Source organism: Aricia agestis, chromosome 3 (assembly GCF_905147365.1).
Source record: "Aricia agestis chromosome 3, ilAriAges1.1, whole genome shotgun sequence".
Lineage (NCBI taxonomy): Eukaryota > Metazoa > Arthropoda > Insecta > Lepidoptera > Lycaenidae > Aricia > Aricia agestis.
Window position 1 is genome coordinate 22,700,202 of NC_056408.1, and position 19,416 is coordinate 22,719,617.

General features: G+C 42.3%; 1 protein-coding gene across 1 annotated transcript; it reads left to right on the forward strand.

Moving 5' to 3' along the window:
- The first annotated feature begins 1,965 nt into the window (after positions 1–1,965).
- Positions 1,966–18,322, forward strand: LOC121725668 (mannosyl-oligosaccharide glucosidase). The gene is made up of 16 exons (XM_042112710.1): positions 1,966–2,269; positions 2,483–2,634; positions 3,007–3,184; positions 4,025–4,181; positions 4,470–4,618; positions 5,191–5,378; positions 5,649–5,804; positions 6,483–6,631; positions 6,981–7,150; positions 7,682–7,812; positions 8,110–8,220; positions 8,502–8,590; positions 15,257–15,376; positions 16,444–16,561; positions 16,879–17,069; positions 17,397–18,322. Exons 1-16 carry the CDS (start codon positions 2,039–2,041, stop codon positions 17,531–17,533), a joined length of 2,427 nt encoding a protein of 808 aa, XP_041968644.1. The 5' UTR covers positions 1,966–2,038; the 3' UTR covers positions 17,534–18,322.
- The last annotated feature ends 1,094 nt before the right edge of the window (positions 18,323–19,416 follow it).

Consider the following 19,416-nt stretch of genomic DNA (forward strand, 5'->3'; position numbering starts at 1 on the left):
TGTTATTTTAGATTTTTTAATTATTTGAATAATTTAATATTTGTTAAATTTTATACAATAATGATATTTGATAAGTTTATTTAATCTTATATTTTAATAAATAAAAAGACAAATTAGGAGGGCAAATAGGCAAATCTTTTGGCTACTTGACATTTTGACACGATTTCACGTCACAGTTCGAGCGTTTTCACACGAGACACGACACGACACGACAAAATGCGGTGACGACTCCGGGCGCCATACATTTCTATGTACCGTTTTCACACGGCACCGCACAACACACGATTTTGAGACGACAATCCGCTATGTCGTCACGTTTTTTGTCTACAGATAATATATAAATAAATTCTTTATTGAAAAATTGTTAAATAAATAATTAATCATAATCTAACAGCCTGCCAAACTGCAGAGCGGTTTTCTGGCGAGCATTACGCCGCCATATTACATTTAAATCATACCTAGTATTATATGGTAATAATTAACATTTAACATGGGCGTAGCGAGGTATTGGCAGGTTTTTATACTATACATAATTCATAAATAATATTTTATTATGACTACGTTTTATAATAAGCTTAACTATCAGCTTAGGACCCAATGATGTTCTACTTATACAGATATGTTACGTCCATACTATTTTCCGGCTTAAATATCTTCCGAACAATTTTCAAATTCAAAATTGCAGACATTGACAAATTTGACAGATAAATGAAACAAAAGATACGAAAAACCATTTACATAAAAGAGACAGTTCTATTTTTAAACGTCGAATCGTATCGCTGTCTCTTTCTTCGCCTGAGCTATGACGAAAATTCGTTTTTTTCCAGATTGTTCGAAAAATAATTGAAAATTTAAATAATCGAGGTATTTATTGCAATCAAGACATGTGGTAAGAGATTCCATGTGTTTTGTTTACTTTCGAGTTATAATTGGTACATTTTCGAAACACGCACGACGTCATTTTCAATTTATTTAGGTAAGACAAGACGCGGCACGTTCGTGACTGCGCTCGATTCAGACTAAACAGACGGCCCAATTGGGCCGTATTTGAAACTTCACAACGCGCGCGGTATTAACATATCTAGTTTGAGTATTTCATCATTGTTAGGACCCCAACAACAGATGACATATTTTTAAGAAGTAATGGCTGGTTTACACGTATAAATTGCTTATCGAGGTAACAGCTTTTTAACTTAATTTTAAGTTATTAATTGCATGTAAACACAAAATTTAGTAGCAAGTAGCAAGTTCAAATTTAGTTAAGTAAGTATAAAGTCATTTAAGTTAAAATCTTGTTGACTACTTATCTACTTAATACGTGTAAACCAGCCATAAGTGAATACGGTGTCGTCGCAGAAATCGTCGCTCGTGTGAAAACGTTCAAATGACAGACTGTGTGACGTCTGTCGTGCAATTTATATTTGTCTATGAATCGTGTCGTGTCGTGTCTCGTGTGAAAACGCCGTATAGCCTTGTCGATTGTCGAACAGCGTTTTCACACGAGACACGACACGACACGATTCATACACAAATATAAATTGCAGGACAGACGTCATACAGTCTGTCATTTGAACGTTTTCACACGAGCGACGATTTCTGCGACGACACCAGACTGTTAGATTATGATTAATTGTTTATTTAACAATTTTTCAAAAAAGTATTTATTTATATATTATCTGTAGACAAAAAACGTGACGAGATAGCGGACTGTCGTCTCAAAATCGTGTGTCGTGCGGTGCCGTGTGAAAACGGTTCATAGAAATGTATGGCGCCCGAAGTCGTCACCGCATTTTGTCGTGTCGTGTCGTGTCTCGTGTGAAAACGCTCTTAATTTAATATAACAGAGTGGCACTCGTATGCGTATGACGCTTTTGAATTTTTTTTAATAAGAAGAAGAAGACGCTTTTGAGTTTTGACTGTTGACATTTTGATAATGACCTGTCAAACAACTGTCAAAGGTCCAAATACACAGGAAAGCCGATAGGTACCTATTGAAAATTTATGAATTTATTGACAGTTTTTTAGACGAGCAGCACGAATGACTCGTAATATGCCCAGGCAAAGAAAGTCTAATTCACAAAGTAAAAGTAGCCACAATGAATCCAGCAGCAGTTCAGGTGCCGACGATAACACCTCCAGCACTCGGACATTCAAGGCACTGTCGATGTGCAAAACGTTTGTTGGGGTGTTTTTCTTAGCGGTGGCTGTGTACGTGGGCACCATAGGATACCTAGAAACTAGAGTCAACACGCCGCTGGATGAGGAGAAGGTCTGAGCATATTCTTTACTGTATATAAATAATTTTCTTTTACACTGTTTTTCTTAGTATCTTTGAATTTATTAGCAGTAACATCAATTTGTAGTCCTAGGATTTACTATAACACTAAGGTAAAAGGTTAACCCAACTGTAAATATATTTTAAACTCCATGTAGATGAGTACATTGATTAATATTCCTGCTAATTCTAGACATTTTTTCCCAGGCTGTCCAGGCCACTGGCCTAAATGTTCCTGAGAGATATTGGGGTACTTACAGACCTGGTGTATACTTTGGTCTTAAAAGTAGAGAGCCAAAATCCCCGGTGTTTGGGATGATGTGGTATGAGCTCTCCGCAAGTGTTCATAAGGGAATAAGGTAAGTGTTTGTGGATGTAGATTGTAGAACTTTCATTATATTATGACATTATTATTTCTTCTGTGGCTTAGTGGTGTGAAACAGTGTTCCTGGCAAAAAACCTCCTATTGGCCTCTAAATATAATTTAAGACTAGTAATTGAAAGGCTTTTGAAAAATAGTTTTTTTTTTGTAAATGGCTCCATCTGAGGAGGGACAGATTTACAAAATTTTAAACAATCAGTAAAAGCTTTTACTAAAAAGTGGCCTACTACAGCCACTTTTTAGTAAAAGCTTTTACTGCTTTGCTTGTGCTTAGTTTTAAGTATTCTTTTAAGTATTCTATTAATTAAAAAAATCCTTTATTTTATTATTTTATATTTCTCTATTCCAGACATTGGTGTGAGCAGAATGACAATCTACAGACATACACATGGTTGTACCATGACGGTGTTACATTTGGTGAGCAGGTCATCTCCGACTCTCCCCACACAATACACACCTCATTCATCAAGACCCCTGGAGGTGAGCACGGGGGTCAATGGACAGCTAGAATTAATATTACAAGCAGAGTAAGTATTCCACTTTTTTTATAGTGAATAAGCTGCACAATTCAAACTTTTCAATGTATCAGACAAAGTCAAAATACTAAAGACCTTATTCATTGTGTAAATATTTTTATTACAAGAGTGTTATTTTTTAGTCCTACTAATGTTTCTTGAAATAATAGGACTACATTTTTATTAGGGTTCTGTACCCAAAGGGTAAAAACGGGACCCTATTACTAAGACTTCGATGTCTGTCCGTCCATCCATCTGTGTGTCTCCAGGCTGTAACTCAAGAACCGCTATAGCAAGACTTCTGAAATTTTCACAGATTGTGTATTTCGGTTGCCGCTATAACAACAAATACTGAAAACAAAATAAAATTAATATTTAAGGGTGGCTCCTATACAACAAACGTGATTTTTTCGCCTTTTTTTGCTCTATGTTAGTAATGGCAACAGGTAGGCACATGATATTTTCACAAAGACCTTTATTTTATGTCATCTTTAATAATTATTAATAATATTAAAATAAAATAAAAATTAAAGGGGGGCTCCCATACAAAAAACACAATTTTTGGCCTATTACGGAACCCTTCGTGCGCGAGTCCAACTCGCACTTGGCCGATTTTTGTATCTAGTATCAAACAGCACTCAAAAGCTTTTCTATATTATTAAAGTTAGTTTTCAGAACCAAATTTTTACATCAAGTGTAGTCTGTTATCTGTGAAGTTAAATCTAGTTCAAAGTTCAAAATTTTTATTTGCAACTAAGTACATATATATAAATCAACATACATTGACGAAATATACAACTTATGCCTTGTTCGGCTATGTTGTCTATGTTGTCTATTTTGTCTATGTTGCAGGCATCCAGCAGGACTCCATTTGTGCTGGTGTGGTATGCTGCACTAGATGAATCACTGGGTCCGGAGCCCGAGGCCAGGATATGGATGGAGCAGGCTGCTATTGTTGGTCACACTCCTGCTCTCAAAAACTTTAAAATACAAATAGTGCCTTATAAGGGTAAATTATTCATGTGCTTACATACAAAATTATGTTGCTCGTAGTGTGGCGCCGTAAATTCTTCTTGAATAATTTCCATCTTTTAAATGTTTGATTAGTTATTAAATGTTTCAGTGGAGCTGCGACCGACCTCTATCAATTTTAATTTCAATTTCAAAGACTTTTATTACCAATAAAAATGCAAAATTATTCAGTTTATCCTGAAAATTCGAGTTATTTTGTGCAAAAATTACCAATCACTATAAGAAGCTTATATTGTTAAATATTTATTCTGATTTGGCATTGTAGGTGCACCTTTACATACATCTTATGCCGAAGCCCATGCCCCTGGTCTTCATCAGCTGAAGGAGAAGTTTTATTCTCTACTCCGTGTGGAGCGGCACCCTAAACTGGGTCGCTTGGCAGTCCTGGACATGGATGATGTTTTAGTTGATAAGGTAACCCACCATCGAGGAAGTTGATTCCTATGCAATTGACAGACCAACGTTATTTGGTCGAATATGTCAATTCAATGTTAATTGTGATCTGTCAGCTGGGTTTGACGTAACGCAACCAAACTACTTAGGTCCCCAATTTGCATAGGAATCAACTTCTCTGATAGTACTATCAGAGAAGTTGATTCCTAGGCAGATGGCGGACCTAAGTAATTTGGTCACGTTGGTCACAGCTAACATTAAATTGACATAAGCCGCCAAATGACGTAGGTCCGTCAACTGCCTAGGAATCAATTTCCTCGATGGTACCTTGTTGAAGTGTAAAATATTAATCACAAAACACATTTAAAATTATGTATTTTGATTGAAATTTGGCGTAATTATACTATTACACTTATAGTTATTATATTTATCTTTTAATATCTTACTTAAAAGCTTAACTTTATTGTCTTTTCTTTTTTGTAGATAACCATAATATTACAGAGTTATCTTGCATCTTATAATCTTTACTACAACAAAAGCACACATTATAATTTTACTTAAAAATAATAATAAAAGGAATAACCTTTTCACAGGAAAAAAGTGTGAACTTTATCCCAATACAAATGCTAGTGGAGGCACCATATGTCGTGGACATCGTGTACAGCGCGGAGGAGCAGGCGCCGCCGCCGCTCACTGGTGATCTCTACACCAAAGAGTTGGAGACCAAGAAGAAAGCGTACGAAGAGCGATTTGAAAATGAATTCAAGTTGACGGAGAAGGGGTGAGTCATAGTGGGCTTTAAATCATATACCCGTTGCACTAGCAAATTTTAGCTTGGCTAACAAACTTGGTTAGGTAGCTAATAACATGTTGTATGTAAGGACCACAAAAGAAGTCTCATGAACAATATGCAATTGTTAGATCTACTTGGTTTGGTGTAATGTGTAGAGCCGATGATACTCGTAACACAAGTTGTTTGATAACTAAACAGGGGCCAGACTGACGTGGTGTGACGCATCCGTAGATATTATAATGTAATTATTTATTTCAGCTACAAAGCCGAAGACGTGTCAGTTGCACGCGCTGCGCTGTCCAACATGGTGGGCGGTATCGGGTACTTCTACGGGGCGGGGCGGGTGCAGTCGCCTTACACGCGCGAGCCCGTGCCGTACTGGCGGGCCGCGCTCTACACCGCCGTGCCCAGCAGGTTGGCAACCCATTACCTTGGCTGTAGGTTTCATTTTGCTCTACGCCACTACGGAGCAGCGACGGCCAGGGTCGCTAGATCAATGTCGGTAGAAATTTAGAAAATGAACCTGAATTTTTGTCAGTTGCGGTCGTTTGAGGCAAAAATCGGAAGGTCACCTTAAGAACTAAATAGCTGTTTGGTACGATTCGTACTGTTTCGAAGCTGCAATGTTGGATTAAAATATTAGATTAACTTTAAACATAAACCTTGTCATCCATTACCTGAATTGAATATGTGAGTGAACACAATTATATTATATTAACACGATATTTTGTAACATACGGACATTTATTAATTTTGACGACCTCTGTGGCTCAGTTGGTGGGCTATTGGTAGCTCAAGCCGGGGGTCGCGGGTTCGAATCCCGCCGACGGAACAAAAAGTTTTGCAAAGTTCCTGGGTCATGGATGTGTATTAAATATGTGTATAATATAATTAACTTTCTAATTCGAACAAATCTTGTAATTTATCAACTTCATCGCCTGGCTTATATATCTGGCTACACATAAAATGCACAGTTGTTTTAATCACAATGATTTTTCCGGCCTTAAAGCCTGAATTTATGCAAAAAAAAACAATTTTTTTACTGTCACATATTGTGTTTTTCCACTCACGTCTTCAATTCCTCATCACCAGGCCATTCTTCCCGCGCGGGTTCCTGTGGGACGAGGGTTTCCACGGGCTGCTGATCGGGCGCTGGTCGCTGGACGTCCAGCTCGACATCGCGGCGCACTGGCTCGACCTTATCAACGTCGAGGGCTGGATCCCAAGGGAGCAGATATTGGGTGAGCCGATATGAGTTAGCTGCAGCCTAGGTTATTTTGCGCTGAGGCTAAGTGGCTGGACTGTTCACTGGTCACTGACAGTTCTACTGTTTAACGTATGACGTTCCAGAGCTGGCTTAATGCTAGCAGACAAAATTCTAAGGAAAAAATTCCTACTTTATTACTGGAAAAGTTAACTAGACTTTACTAGGTTAAATTTCACCCTCGACCGGCCAACACTCGTCAAGTGGGAATTGGGATACTTGTTAGGTGTCGGTTGCCTCACGTTTTGATCGATTTGGCGTCCCGTCCGCTGTTAACGTATCTCACTATTCTTGACGCGCGTAGACTAATTAATATTCTGGCCCAGGTGTTGAGGCGCTGGCGCGTGTGCCCAAGGAGTTCGTGGTGCAGAGCAACGCGGCCGCCAACCCGCCGATGCTGCTGCTGCAGGTGGCGCAGCTGGTGCGTCGCCGCGCCCGCGAATTCCGCGCCCCGCACCGCCGCGCCGCGCTGCACCGCATGTTCCCGCGCCTGCAGGTACCACAGACAGCACGAACCATAGACACGCGCATACCACAGACTGTGGAGCGTGTGTGGCATACACTAAAAGACGAAGTAGCATCTACATTCTACACCGAGATTTATTGGTTTGGACTTTGGTTCAACGTATATAAGAACAAAAACAATCTCCAACAAAGATCTTTAGGCTTGCTTCCAAAACTAGAATTCAAGTGACTGTATGACATCCATGCCAGGAAAGCATGGATGTCAAACAGCTGTCTCTCAAGTCAATGTCACTCAAGAATCATTTTGCATGTGCGTTTGCATACAAACTACTCACAGAGTCCAGAGATTACAAACCGACTACGTAATCGAAAAACGATCTTTTGGCAAAGATTCTTAAATAGTTACTATTGATGGCATTTTGATCGACAGTTGCAGCCCCAAACCATGATAATAAATTAAGTGCAGAAAGGTCCCTTTTAGATCAGCAGTTTGTTGTGACTTGTGAAGCTTCTTTCAATAGCATTTTATAATCTTTTAGTCACCGGAACGAATATTTTGCAGGCTTGGTACCAGTGGTTCCAAACGACCCAAAAGGGGGAGGAGCCGACGGCGTACCGCTGGCGCGGCCGCGAGGACGACGGCCTGCAGCTCAACCCCAAGACGCTCACTTCCGGCATTGATGATTATCCAAGGTAATTAAAGTTCTTTTAGAATAGATTAGAAGCAGGAGGCGAATGGCGATGGGCTATTATGTCAAATTTAAAAAAATAACATTTTTACTTTTTAAAACTCGAGAGTTACAGTCTGTCAAGAAAGTGAAGAAATTAAAAAGTGGCAACATCGTAGTGTCATCCCTTTCAAATCAATCTAAGAAAAAAGGGATGACAATACGATGTTGCCACTTTTTAATTTCTTCACTTTCTTGACAGACTGTATATTGTCATGTGTAAGTCCGGTACTTATGGATATATCTCAATGATGTGTTTCAGGGCATCGCACCCGTCGCACATCGAGCGTCACGTGGACCTGCGATGTTGGATGTTCGCCGCCGCAGACGCCATGGCCACGCTAGCCAAGGCGTTAGACAGGGAGAGCGATAAGTGAGTTCATAATATATAGCAAAATAAGTAATTGATTTAGCAACCATCTTGTCGCTAGGACGTTAATGCGTTCATAGAATCCAAAAATAAGTTAGCTGTAAATGTGGTATTAGTGTGAGTAAGTGCATGCGTCTATGTGTGTAGTTCAAATCAGTGCCGGATTTATATTTTTTATATGCCGCCGCCCTATCTACGAAACCTGCCGCCCCCTAGGCCGCGGCCTATACGGTCTATTTATAACTCCAAGGCTGGTTCAAATAATATTTTTAAATGTATTCTAGATACGAGGCAACCCGCGACCAGCTGGGTGACGAGGATCTGCTGAACGAGCTCCACTGGTCCCACCACACGCAGACATACGCTGATTATGGTGATGACTAGATTTATTTGTACTATTAGCTTGAGAAATTCTCATTAGTACTTCGGATATATTTTTTCGCCCACAAATAATCTTAACAAATTCAACAAAAATGCAGCGTTGTGCCTATTTAAATCAACTCAATTGAACTTACTTGAAACCAGTGATTAAAATGTTTGTTTGTCGTAAATGACTGTATCAAACAAGACACTGAACAAACTAAATTAATGTTGTTTAAAATAGTGGAAGTATACATAGTGTTACGTGCTAGGGTTCGAGGATTTGGAGAGAAAGACCTGGTGACTCTCTTGAAGACTTTATTAACACTGCACTAAACACTAGGTCACAACACTTAGCACTAAGTCCAAACACAAATCACTGGTCCAATCACTAAGCACTATCACTGTCCTAGGTCGTAGCCAAGTCGCAGGTTTCACTGGTTCACTTACTATTGATCACTCCGAAATCGCCTTGATGAAAGCTCGAAACGAAACTGACTTGCCGGGCCTGCCTGCGGCTCTTTTTATATGGCGAGACGAATTCCAGAAATTTCCCGATTCACATAAACAAGTAAACAACCGTGGGAAATTTCTAGGAGGCTCGGGAATGTACCACAATAAAACTGCCGTCCTTGCGATAAGTGCAGTAAGTTGAATTTAATTTAGACCTTATGGACTCAGTCATAAGGTCTAAATTCAAACACGCTAACAAATAAAGGGTAAGCACGTAAACAAACATTGGACCTTTTTAGAAGGTTCGAGTATGTACTTGCGCACCACGTGTCCGTATACCATGTACCGTAACACTACTCCCCTCTTAGAGATGCTCGTCCCGAGCATCATTGTTACTGCCATGGTAACGCGCCAGACGGTCTATGTGTACCACTTTGAATGTCCCTCTTGGTTGCTTTTGAATCCTGTAAGTCACGTCATTCAATCGGGTAACCACTTTGTATGGGCCGTCCCACTTGGTCTGCAACTTTGGAGATTTGCCTTTTCGGCGAGTTGGGTTATGCAGCCACACCAGTGACCCTTCTTCGAAGCCGCTTGTATTCGATTTCCGGTCGTATCTGGTCTTCATGTTCTCACTTGACTGTAACCCATTTTCCCGAACCATGGCGTGTATATAACGCATCTTTTCCCTTAAATCGCAGACATAATCTGGTACGGTCTTTGGTTCTTCCGGTGATCCTCCTGTCAAAAGGTCTACTGGTACTCGTAGTTCTCTACCGTAATTGACATACGCCGGGGTAGCTTTTATGCTCTCATGCTCGGCGGTACGGTACGACAGAAGGAAGAGTGGTATATACTTGTCCCAGTCCTTTTGTTTGTCATCTACCAATTTCGCCAAATGCCTCTCAAGGGTCTGGTTAAATCTCTCAACCATTCCATCAGACTGTGGATGGTACGCGGTGGTCCTCGTTTTATGCATTCCCAAAATTCTGCACACTTCCTGGAAGACCTGCGATTCGAAATTCCTGCCCTGATCGGAATGGATTTCTAGAGGCACACCAAAGCGAGATATTACTTCTTCGACTAGCTTAGAAGCAACTGTTGTAGCTTCCTGGTTTGGTATGGCGAACACTTCGGGCCATTTGGTGAAGTAATCCATGACAACCATAAAATACTTGTTTCCTGATTCCGTTACAGGAAATGGCCCAGCTACGTCAACTGCGATTCGTTCCCACGGTGCGCCAACGTTATACAAGCGCAGGCTCCCACGGCTCCTTGTCTGTGGTCCCTTCACTGCAGCGCAAGTAGTGCATTTGCGGCACCAATCCTGTACATCATCTCGACAATGCAACCAGTAGAATCGTTCTCGCACTTTCGTTAACGTCCTCTTTACTCCTAGATGACCTCCTGATACGCCATCATGCATTTCACGGAGAACATCCGGTACTCTCGTTCTTGGGACAACTATCTGAAGATGGAACTCTCTGCCGTTGGTCTTCTCCCATTTCCGGTAAAGTATTCCGTTTTGAAGAATCAGACTGTCCCATTGCGCCCAGTACGCCTTAGTGACAGCGCCAGTGGGTGCAACCTCACTCCAGATTGGCTTTACGTCATCCCGTTTCTTCCATGTGATGATGTGTCGAAGGTCGTCATCTCTTTCTTGAGCCTCTCTCATACCATCATTCTCCCATGGACCCAAAGGACTTGTTTTCGTTAACTTTAATGTTACTTCATTAGATTCCTGCTTAACACAATGTTTGCAGTCTTCTGAACACGGCCTTCGTGAGAGTGCGTCGGCATTCCCATGTGACTTTCCGCTGCGGTGTTCCGTCTTGAAGTCATACTCCTGGAGTTGTTCTATCCATCGAGCTACTTGGCCTTCTGGGTTCTTGAATTGTAGTAGCCACTTCAAGGCTGCGTGATCAGTTCGCAGTAGAAACTGTCTGCCGATGAGATACTTGCTGAAATGTTGTAGCGTCTTTACGACAGCCAAGAGTTCTCTTCTTGTCACACAGTAGTTTCTCTCTGGCTTAGATAAAGATTTGCTGAAATATGCAATTACAACTTCTCTTTCACCCTGTTTTTGAGATAACACCCCTCCAATGGCCGTGTTGCTTGCGTCCGTGTCGACTATAAACTGACCTTCAGGTTGTGGATACCCCAGGATTGGTGTTTCACACAGATGTTTCTTTAGTTTCTGAAAAGAATCTTCGGAAGTCTCGTCCCAAATAAACTGTCGTTTATCTTCTGTCAGCCGATGTAATGGCTTGGCTATCTCTGAGAATCCCTTAACAAAACGCCTGTAGTAGGAGCATAGGCCGAGAAATGCCCGCACTTCGGTTTTGTTCTTAGGGGTTGGCCAATTTTGGACTGCTTCTAGTTTCTCCGGGTCCGTCTGAATTCCATCACTGGAGATAACATGGCCGAGATAGTTCACCTTACTCCTGAACAAACGACACTTTTTCGGATTCAACTTTAACTTGGCCCCCTCTATTTTGGCGAAAACTCGTTCTAAGTTTCGCAAATGGTCCTCGAAGTCGCGGCCAACAATGATGACGTCGTCCAAGTAGACTAAGCAAGCCTCTCCAACTAAGCCTGCCAGTACACACTCCATGAGTCGCTCAAATGTGGCAGGTGCGTTGCACAATCCAAAGGGCATGACGTTAAACTGCCATAAACCTTTACCGGTGGAGAAAGCTGTCTTCTCTTTGTCTTTTGGATGAATTTCCACCTGCCAGTATCCAGATTTCAGGTCCAGGGTCGAGAACCATTTCATGCCACTCAAGGTATCCAGAGTGTCGTCAATTCGAGGTAATGGATAACTGTCCTTCTTGGTGACATCATTGAGACGTCTGTAGTCCACACAAAATCTTGTGCTGCCATCTTTCTTCTTCACTAATACAACCGGTGAGCACCACGGACTTGCAGACGGTTCAATGATCTTATGCCTTCTCATATCCTCCAAAAGGCCTTCAACTTCTTTTTCCTTTGCAATGGGTATCCGTCTTGCTCGTTGACGAATTGGGTTCTCGCTTCCGGTATCTATCCTGTGCTGAACCATCGACGTTCTTCCAAGGTCGCCTTCCTGACTGGAGAAGATATTCGCGTGGCGTTGTAAAAACTTCTTAGCTTTCATGCTCTGCGAATAAGTCAGATTACTCTTGCAGTCATCGAGTAGCTCAGTCACTATTCCATAGTTGTTGGTGTTTGCTGAGTCTGAGTCTGTGATCGAACTACACTTTCTCATCCAGACAACTTCCTCGCACTTTCCAATGACGTCACCTTTGTTCAAGCAGATCTCGCGATCACCAAGATTCAAAACTCTGACCACAGCGTTACTGCTTCCACTAACAAGGGTTCTCGCCGTCATCAGTTTTTGCGCTGATGTCTTGGTAGGTGTGTCTTCGATCAACACGCATCTGTTTGACTTCTTCTTTCCGGCTGGCGGTAGTTTCACCAGCACTTTAGCTTCCGCACGTCCAGGTATTATGACTTTCTTTACACATTCAACTTTCCCGCAGGCGCCTCCAAGGATGAAAATTTCTTCTTCACCACACTTGAAAACTCCGTCAGCGACATTAATTCTGCAGTTGTGCTTCTTCATGAAATCCAAACCCAAGATGCAATCATCCATAATCTCAGCCACGATAACGTCATGAGGGTATGAGGATCCCCCTACATTAATCGTAACTGACATTTCTCCCAGGACGGGTATTGGCTGACCGGAGGCAGTAAGGAGCCGACAGTTAATTCTCCTCTTGTGCCTTCTTGCGGTTTTTACCAGATTTGGGTTCACTATCGTTCTAGAGGCTCCTGTGTCTAGAGTCATTTTGCAATCCGTCCTGTTAATAGTCCCCTGAATCACAAGACTATTCCCGCTGCATGCTTGGGAGATAACAGTTATCGGGGCTTCCTCCACGTCAGCCAGTACTCGCCCCTTAGTCCTGGCTTTTATTCGTTTCCCTGATCCCGGACAGGGGATGAAGCTCCTTGCATCTTCAGCTCCTCTACTTGTTCCTCGAGCCTTTTCATCCTTGCCATCTGGGTCTCCTTCTGCGGGCAGTTGAGCTGAAGATGGCCCCTCTCACCGCACTTGTAGCACATGGCTCCAAAACTTCTCTTCGCGGGAGCCTTGACCTCCTTAACTTCCTCAGAGACCTCGTGGACCTTATGGGTCTGTCGTATGTCACGGCGAACAGCCTCGACCTCCAAAGCATGCGCCAATGCTTCTTTTAGCGAGGTGTGGTGACGTAGCCTCACTGCAGCTCTGACCTCTAGGTCCCTGATTCCGTCGACAAATGCTTGCACAATGTTCGTGTCGATCATCTTAGAATCGGCTCCTGGGTGTGCCTTCTTGACCAGTTTTTCTATTTCCAACGCCCATTGTTGTAGTCCTTCTCCTGGGCGTTGGACTCTGTCACGCAGTTGGGCACGGAACACGTGCTCCAGGTGTCGCTCCCCGTATCTGGATTCAAGTGCCTCCATCAGGTCTTTAAACCCATTTCCTGTATGCGCTTCTAGGACCGACAAAGCTTGCCCTCTGAGCGCAACTGTGAGAGCGGTCAGGCATTGTTCATCATTCCATCCGTTGGCAGAAGCAACCGTCTGGAATTGCTGACGATAAGCGTTCCAAGAAGTAGTACCGTCGTATGGTGGCACTTTAACTCTTGGTCCTTGTACCACTACGGAAGTTCCACTAGGCGTCGCGATTCCTGTGGTTTCCACGCGCACTTTCCACTTCTGTAGTTCTGTGAGGCCGGTTTTCACATTTTCCATATCCACTCCTAACCCCGTAACTCGTTCGTCCATTACGTCGACATCTTTTCGAAGCTTAACCACCGTGTCACTGACATCCTTTATAGCTCCAAGCGCTTTTTCTTGGAGGTCTTTTTGTTGCTCTTGTGATTCTCGAATCGCTCTGATTTCAGCACCGAGCTTGCGTTCTTGTGACTCTTGCAAAGCGCCGAGCTTGCGGTCTTGTGACTCCATCAAAGCGCCAAGCTTGCGGTCTTGTGCCTCCATCATTGCTTTTTGAGAATCTTTCAACGCCTGACTTTCAGCTTTTTGAGACTCCTGCAAAGCGCCGAACTTGCGGTCTTGTGATTCTTGCAGAGCCTGAATTAACTCAATTAGGCTTTGTAATTGGGGAGCCACTTGAGGGGCCGCAGAAGCTACGGGCGATGCATGGTGGCTGGAGCCAGTATGCAGGGGTTGGGCAGACGGAGCTCGGTGGGCGGAGCTAGTGGGCGTGGCCTGAGTGGGCGTGGCCTGGTGGGCGGAGCCAGTGCGCGTGGCCATGCCCAAAGTGGGCGGAGCCTGAGGGGCGTGGCCAGTGGGCGTGTCCCGGTGGGCGGAGCCAGTGGGCGTGGCCATGTCCAACGTGGGCGGAGCCTGAGGGGCGTGGCCAGTGGGCGTGTCCCGGTGGGCGGAGCCAGCGGGCGTGGCTTCAGCCAAAATGGGCGGAGCCTGGTGGGCGTGGCCAGTGGGTGGGGCCTGTCCCTCAGTGGGCGGAGCTTGGTCCCCAGTGGGTGTGGCCTCCGCAACTCCTCTCTCGGAGTCAATGGCAGCAGCTCGCTGCGCCCTTGTCCTGACACTCCCTTTGTAGTCCTCTCTCGGAGTCAATGGCATCTCCAAATCGCACTTCTGACACCAGTTGTTACGTGCTAGGGTTCGAGGATTTGGAGAGAAAGACCTGGTGACTCTCTTGAAGACTTTATTAACACTGCACTAAACACTAGGTCACAACACTTAGCACTAAGTCCAAACACAAATCACTGGTCCAATCACTAAGCACTATCACTGTCCTAGGTCGTAGCCAAGTCGCAGGTTTCACTGGTTCACTTACTATTGATCACTCCGAAATCGCCTTGATGAAAGCTCGAAACGAAACTGACTTGCCGGGCCTGCCTGCGGCTCTTTTTATATGGCGAGACGAATTCCAGAAATTTCCCGATTCACATAAACAAGTAAACAACCGTGGGAAATTTCTAGGAGGCTCAGGAATGTACCACAATAAAACTGCCGTCCTTGCGATAAGTGCAGTAAGTTGAATTTAATTTAGACCTTATGGACTCAGTCATAAGGTATAAATTCAAACACGCTAACAAATAAAGGGTAAGCACGTAAACAAACATTGGACCTTTTTAGAAGGTTCGAGTATGTACTTGCGCACCACGTGTCCGTATACCATGTACCGTAACAATAGTTACCTAAATGTGTTCCACAGGTCTTCACACGGACGCAGTGCGGCTGGAGCGACAGCAGCCCAAGAATAAACAGGAGCAGCCCAAGATGGTAAGGGTGGTGTCCGCACCGCCGCAGCCGCGACTCGTCACCTCCGCACTCGGTATGTGTTTAAGGATGTATATAAGGTCAAATTGCGTACTACGTCCAATTAAATTATGAAAGTACTAAATATGTAAAAAATTGGACACCCAGACACTTATTATTCATTATAATGATTTATATAATATATTTTTAAAGAACTATTCGATATTTAAGTATTATTGAAAAAAAAATTGTTGTAATTTGACTACCGCAAATGGCGGCCAAGAAAGCTCGGCAAAGTTATAAATGAAGGTGGCGAAAAAAGGAACTAACGCTGCCACATACAAAAACGACATATTTGACAGTTCTTCTTTACCAGCAGCGCCCCCGCCCAAGTTCATATAAAGTCTTGTCGCACCCTTCGAAGGATAATTTTCATAAATTGAAATTTGAAATATTTCCCCAGAATTACCGGTGAACCCACTTTTTTTGGACTTAAAAAATCGCAAATCGTACAAATAAATTGATAAGCAGTTTTTTAGATGTTTATCTTTGATACAAAGTTACCAATTCTGACGAATTCTCAAAAATTGTAACACTTCCGGCAAACATTACGAATGATAAATGGAAATTTTAAAATGAATTATTTCACGTAACTTATCGGTAAGGTATTGATTTTTTTGTATCAATCGATGCTGGATGTTATATTCTACTATATATTTCGAATTTAGGTCAGAATCTTTGAATTTATAAATGTTATATACATCCTTATGGAGTGTAGTGTGGAGTGTACATCTACCCTCCATAGTTTAAACTTTATCTGTTGGGAGGTTTTTGACGTTTAAATTTTTTAAATGCAATGTCAAAAGTCGAAATGTCAAATTATTGACGTAAGTATTTATTTTTTACATTGCGTCTTATGAAGGTCCAACGTCAATTTAACGGATATGTTATTGTTACCCACCGGCCGCCAGGGTAACTTAGAGTAATCGAAGATATTTTAGTTAGGCTTAATCTTTTTAGAGTGTAGAAAACCACTATCCTCTCTTGTTTCAGTTCTGTTCACATTAAAAACCTTTTCTATGGAAGTAATAAATTACGTAGGATGATTAACTAGTGTCAAGAATAACGTGTGTTGTTCTTCAGGCTACGTGTCCCTGTTCCCGATGCTGATGAAGGTGCTGAAGCCCAACAGCCCCAAGCTGGGCAAGATCCTCGACATGCTGGACAACCCCGAGCTGCTGTGGTCGCCCTACGGACTGAGGTATTTCTTGATACCTTAGGTTTAACTTCTCGATACTCTGTGATATTACTTGATACTGTTGACTTTATAATTTCCTGTTTAAAATTCGTTTAGCGCAAGTTAACTTAGCGAAAAACATTGTTAATTTGTTACTACAGGAGATAACCCGGATGTCGAAATCCATCGTATACGCAAAACCTTTACGTATACTCACAACGCGTACGTACATGCGAATACGCACAATGTGTACGATCACGCATGACGCGTACGTACCACACGACCCGTAGGCATACGCATTGTGCGCGTGATGTGTAATTTTATGTCACCTCCACCCTCAGGTCGCTGTCAAAGTCCGCCCCGCTGCACATGGCGCGCAACACGGAGCACGACCCGCCGTACTGGCGCGGGCAGGTGTGGCTCAACATCAACTACCTGGCGCTGCACGCGCTCAAGCACTACGCGCTCGCGCCCGGCCCGCACGCCGCGCGCGCCGCCCACCTGCACGCCGCGCTCAGGGATAACGTCGTCCGTGAGTAATTCATCCTGGATAAGCGTGGCAATGGACACACAAACAAACAGACTGACAAACTTGGGCATAAGCGGTCTTACTACAAAAAGTTTAACATCCGTCGAACACGTGTTTAAAAGAAATATTACACCAAACTGCGTTTTATGATTCTTTCGAAATAGACACGCTTTTTGATAGCGCCTCTAATTTGTTAACCCGTTTGGAGTTAAAATCAAAAACTATATTGAATAGGAAAATCAAAACCACTTAACCGGTCCAGTATTACTCATCAACATAACCAATAGAACGCAGTAACAGATAATAAAAATCGAATCATCCTTTTCCCAGGCAACGTGTTGTCTGAGTACAAGAGGACAGGGTACCTGTGGGAGCAGTACAGCGGCGAGGATGGGCGCGGCTCCGGCTGCCGGCCTTTCACCGGCTGGACCGCGCTCGTCGTGCTCATCATGGCCGAAGACTACTAGCCGTGAGTCACCAGTTTATATAGTAAGGCGGTACTACTAGCGCTACAGTCCTGCATCGCGCTATGGAGTAACTAAGCACAGCGGTATACGACAGTGGGCTTCGGTCTGACCGAACTTTGCGGCCACCAATTTGAACACAGAATGTACACGAGTTTTGTGAGGTCCGCAGTTTATGTGGTGAACCTTGACACAGGTCCGCATTTTGTGTAGGCGCCAGGCTGCAATAAAGGACATACACGCAAGAATGTCACGAGAGACAGATCATGAAGTGGACTATACAAGCCAGGTTGTGATACAGGTTCCCAGTTTATTGCCTCTTGAAATCATTAAAAAAAACTCAGCAATATTATTGGGTTGGATTATTATTTTAATGTTTGACTCATGCTCATGCGTGAATCATAACCATTTGGGTCCCAAACCCGAAACCTTACAAATGTAGCTCATTTTATTGAAAATCCAAATTTACTTATACTGGCCACCCATTCTATTAAATAGACTTAATATAAAAAGTGATCCTAGGGCTTTTACTTACGAGGAAATAGCGATCAGTATTTTTATCGATAGCTTTTTGCCTTAGATATTAATGGAAAGAAATAGGTTAGAAATAATAAATGAAAGAGTAAAGGTCGCGCAAAACTTAGCAGAAATGAAAGGGACTTGACAAAAATACTTAAATTTAGCTTTCTTTAGTAAAGTAAAGCGTTTTAGTAGAGCAAGGCGCGATCAAGATCAGATAGATCTGATATGTAGAAACATACAGGTGACATAATCTTATATATAAAATTCTCGTGTCACAATGTTAGGCCGCGTACTCCTCCGAAACGGCTTTACTGATTTTAACCAAATTTTATATGCATATTCAGTGGGTCTGAGAATCGGCTACTGGGTACTTTTTATATTGATAAGTGCATTTGTTGAATAAATAATAGTAAATTATTACAACTCGAGTCTGACGGCGACGGGATATCGATGGACGTTGCCATGGTAACATACACAACACATATACGTATTTACTTCACTTCAATAAAATAATATTATGGTCGAAATACTTTATATTATGGCAAAGCAACGTTTGCCGGGACAGCTAGTATTAGAATATTATCTACACTACTATTATAGGGGAAAGATTTGATTGTTTGTTTGTCTTGAATAGGCTCCGAAACTACTGGACCGATTTGAAAGATTCTTTTACCATTGGAATCCTACATTAATTCTGCTGAACATAGGCTACATTTTATTTTGGAAAAAAAAAATAGGGTTCCGTAAGTATTTGGGATTTTCGGACGCAAGGTGTAAAAAATCAACCAGAAATGTTACTTTTTTCGCGTACGTTGCCTAAACTATAAAAGATAGAACCATAAAATGTTCTAAGTAATTGTAGATCTTTTAAATATCTACAAAAAAGTCCGCGACACACTATACCTATCTATGTTGAGTGAGGCGCAATAATCATTTTTTTATTAAAAAATCTTGAAATGTTTTTGGACTACATTTAAATGCCTTTATTTTACTCATGGCATTAATTCTTATCAAAATAAATTATTTAATTACTAAGTACAGTTAATGTAGATAATATTTGGTCTTTGAATGATTAAAATTGGACGTTTGGTTTTAATGTTATGGCGAAATTAAAATATTACGATTTCTGCTGCACGTTGCGAATTGGGCGTCGTCACTCGTCAAGGCGCGCCGCGCGGGTGTGCTCGCCCGGAGAGTCCACGTAAATATTAATTATTATTACCTCGATCATGGGAATCGCAGACACAATAAATTTATAATATAATAGTTATGCGACAGCCGGGTGCCGCTTCATTGATGGGATAATATTATAGTGCTTCATTAATTCATTACGTTTTGAATGACTATTGACTAAGAAATAAAGA

What these genes read in the sequence shown, in the direction of transcription:
- LOC121725668 (XM_042112710.1), top strand. Translation starts at nt 2,039, where the DNA reads ATGACTCGTAATATGCCCAGGCAAAGAAAGTCTAATTCACAAAGTAAA. An exon ending in AGTGTTCATAAGGGAATAAG is followed by an intron (nt 2,635 to 3,006) that starts GTAAGTGTTTGT and finishes TCTCTATTCCAG; the next exon opens with ACATTGGTGTGAGCAGAATG. An exon ending in TACACCGCCGTGCCCAGCAG is followed by an intron (nt 5,805 to 6,482) that starts GTTGGCAACCCA and finishes CCTCATCACCAG; the next exon opens with GCCATTCTTCCCGCGCGGGT.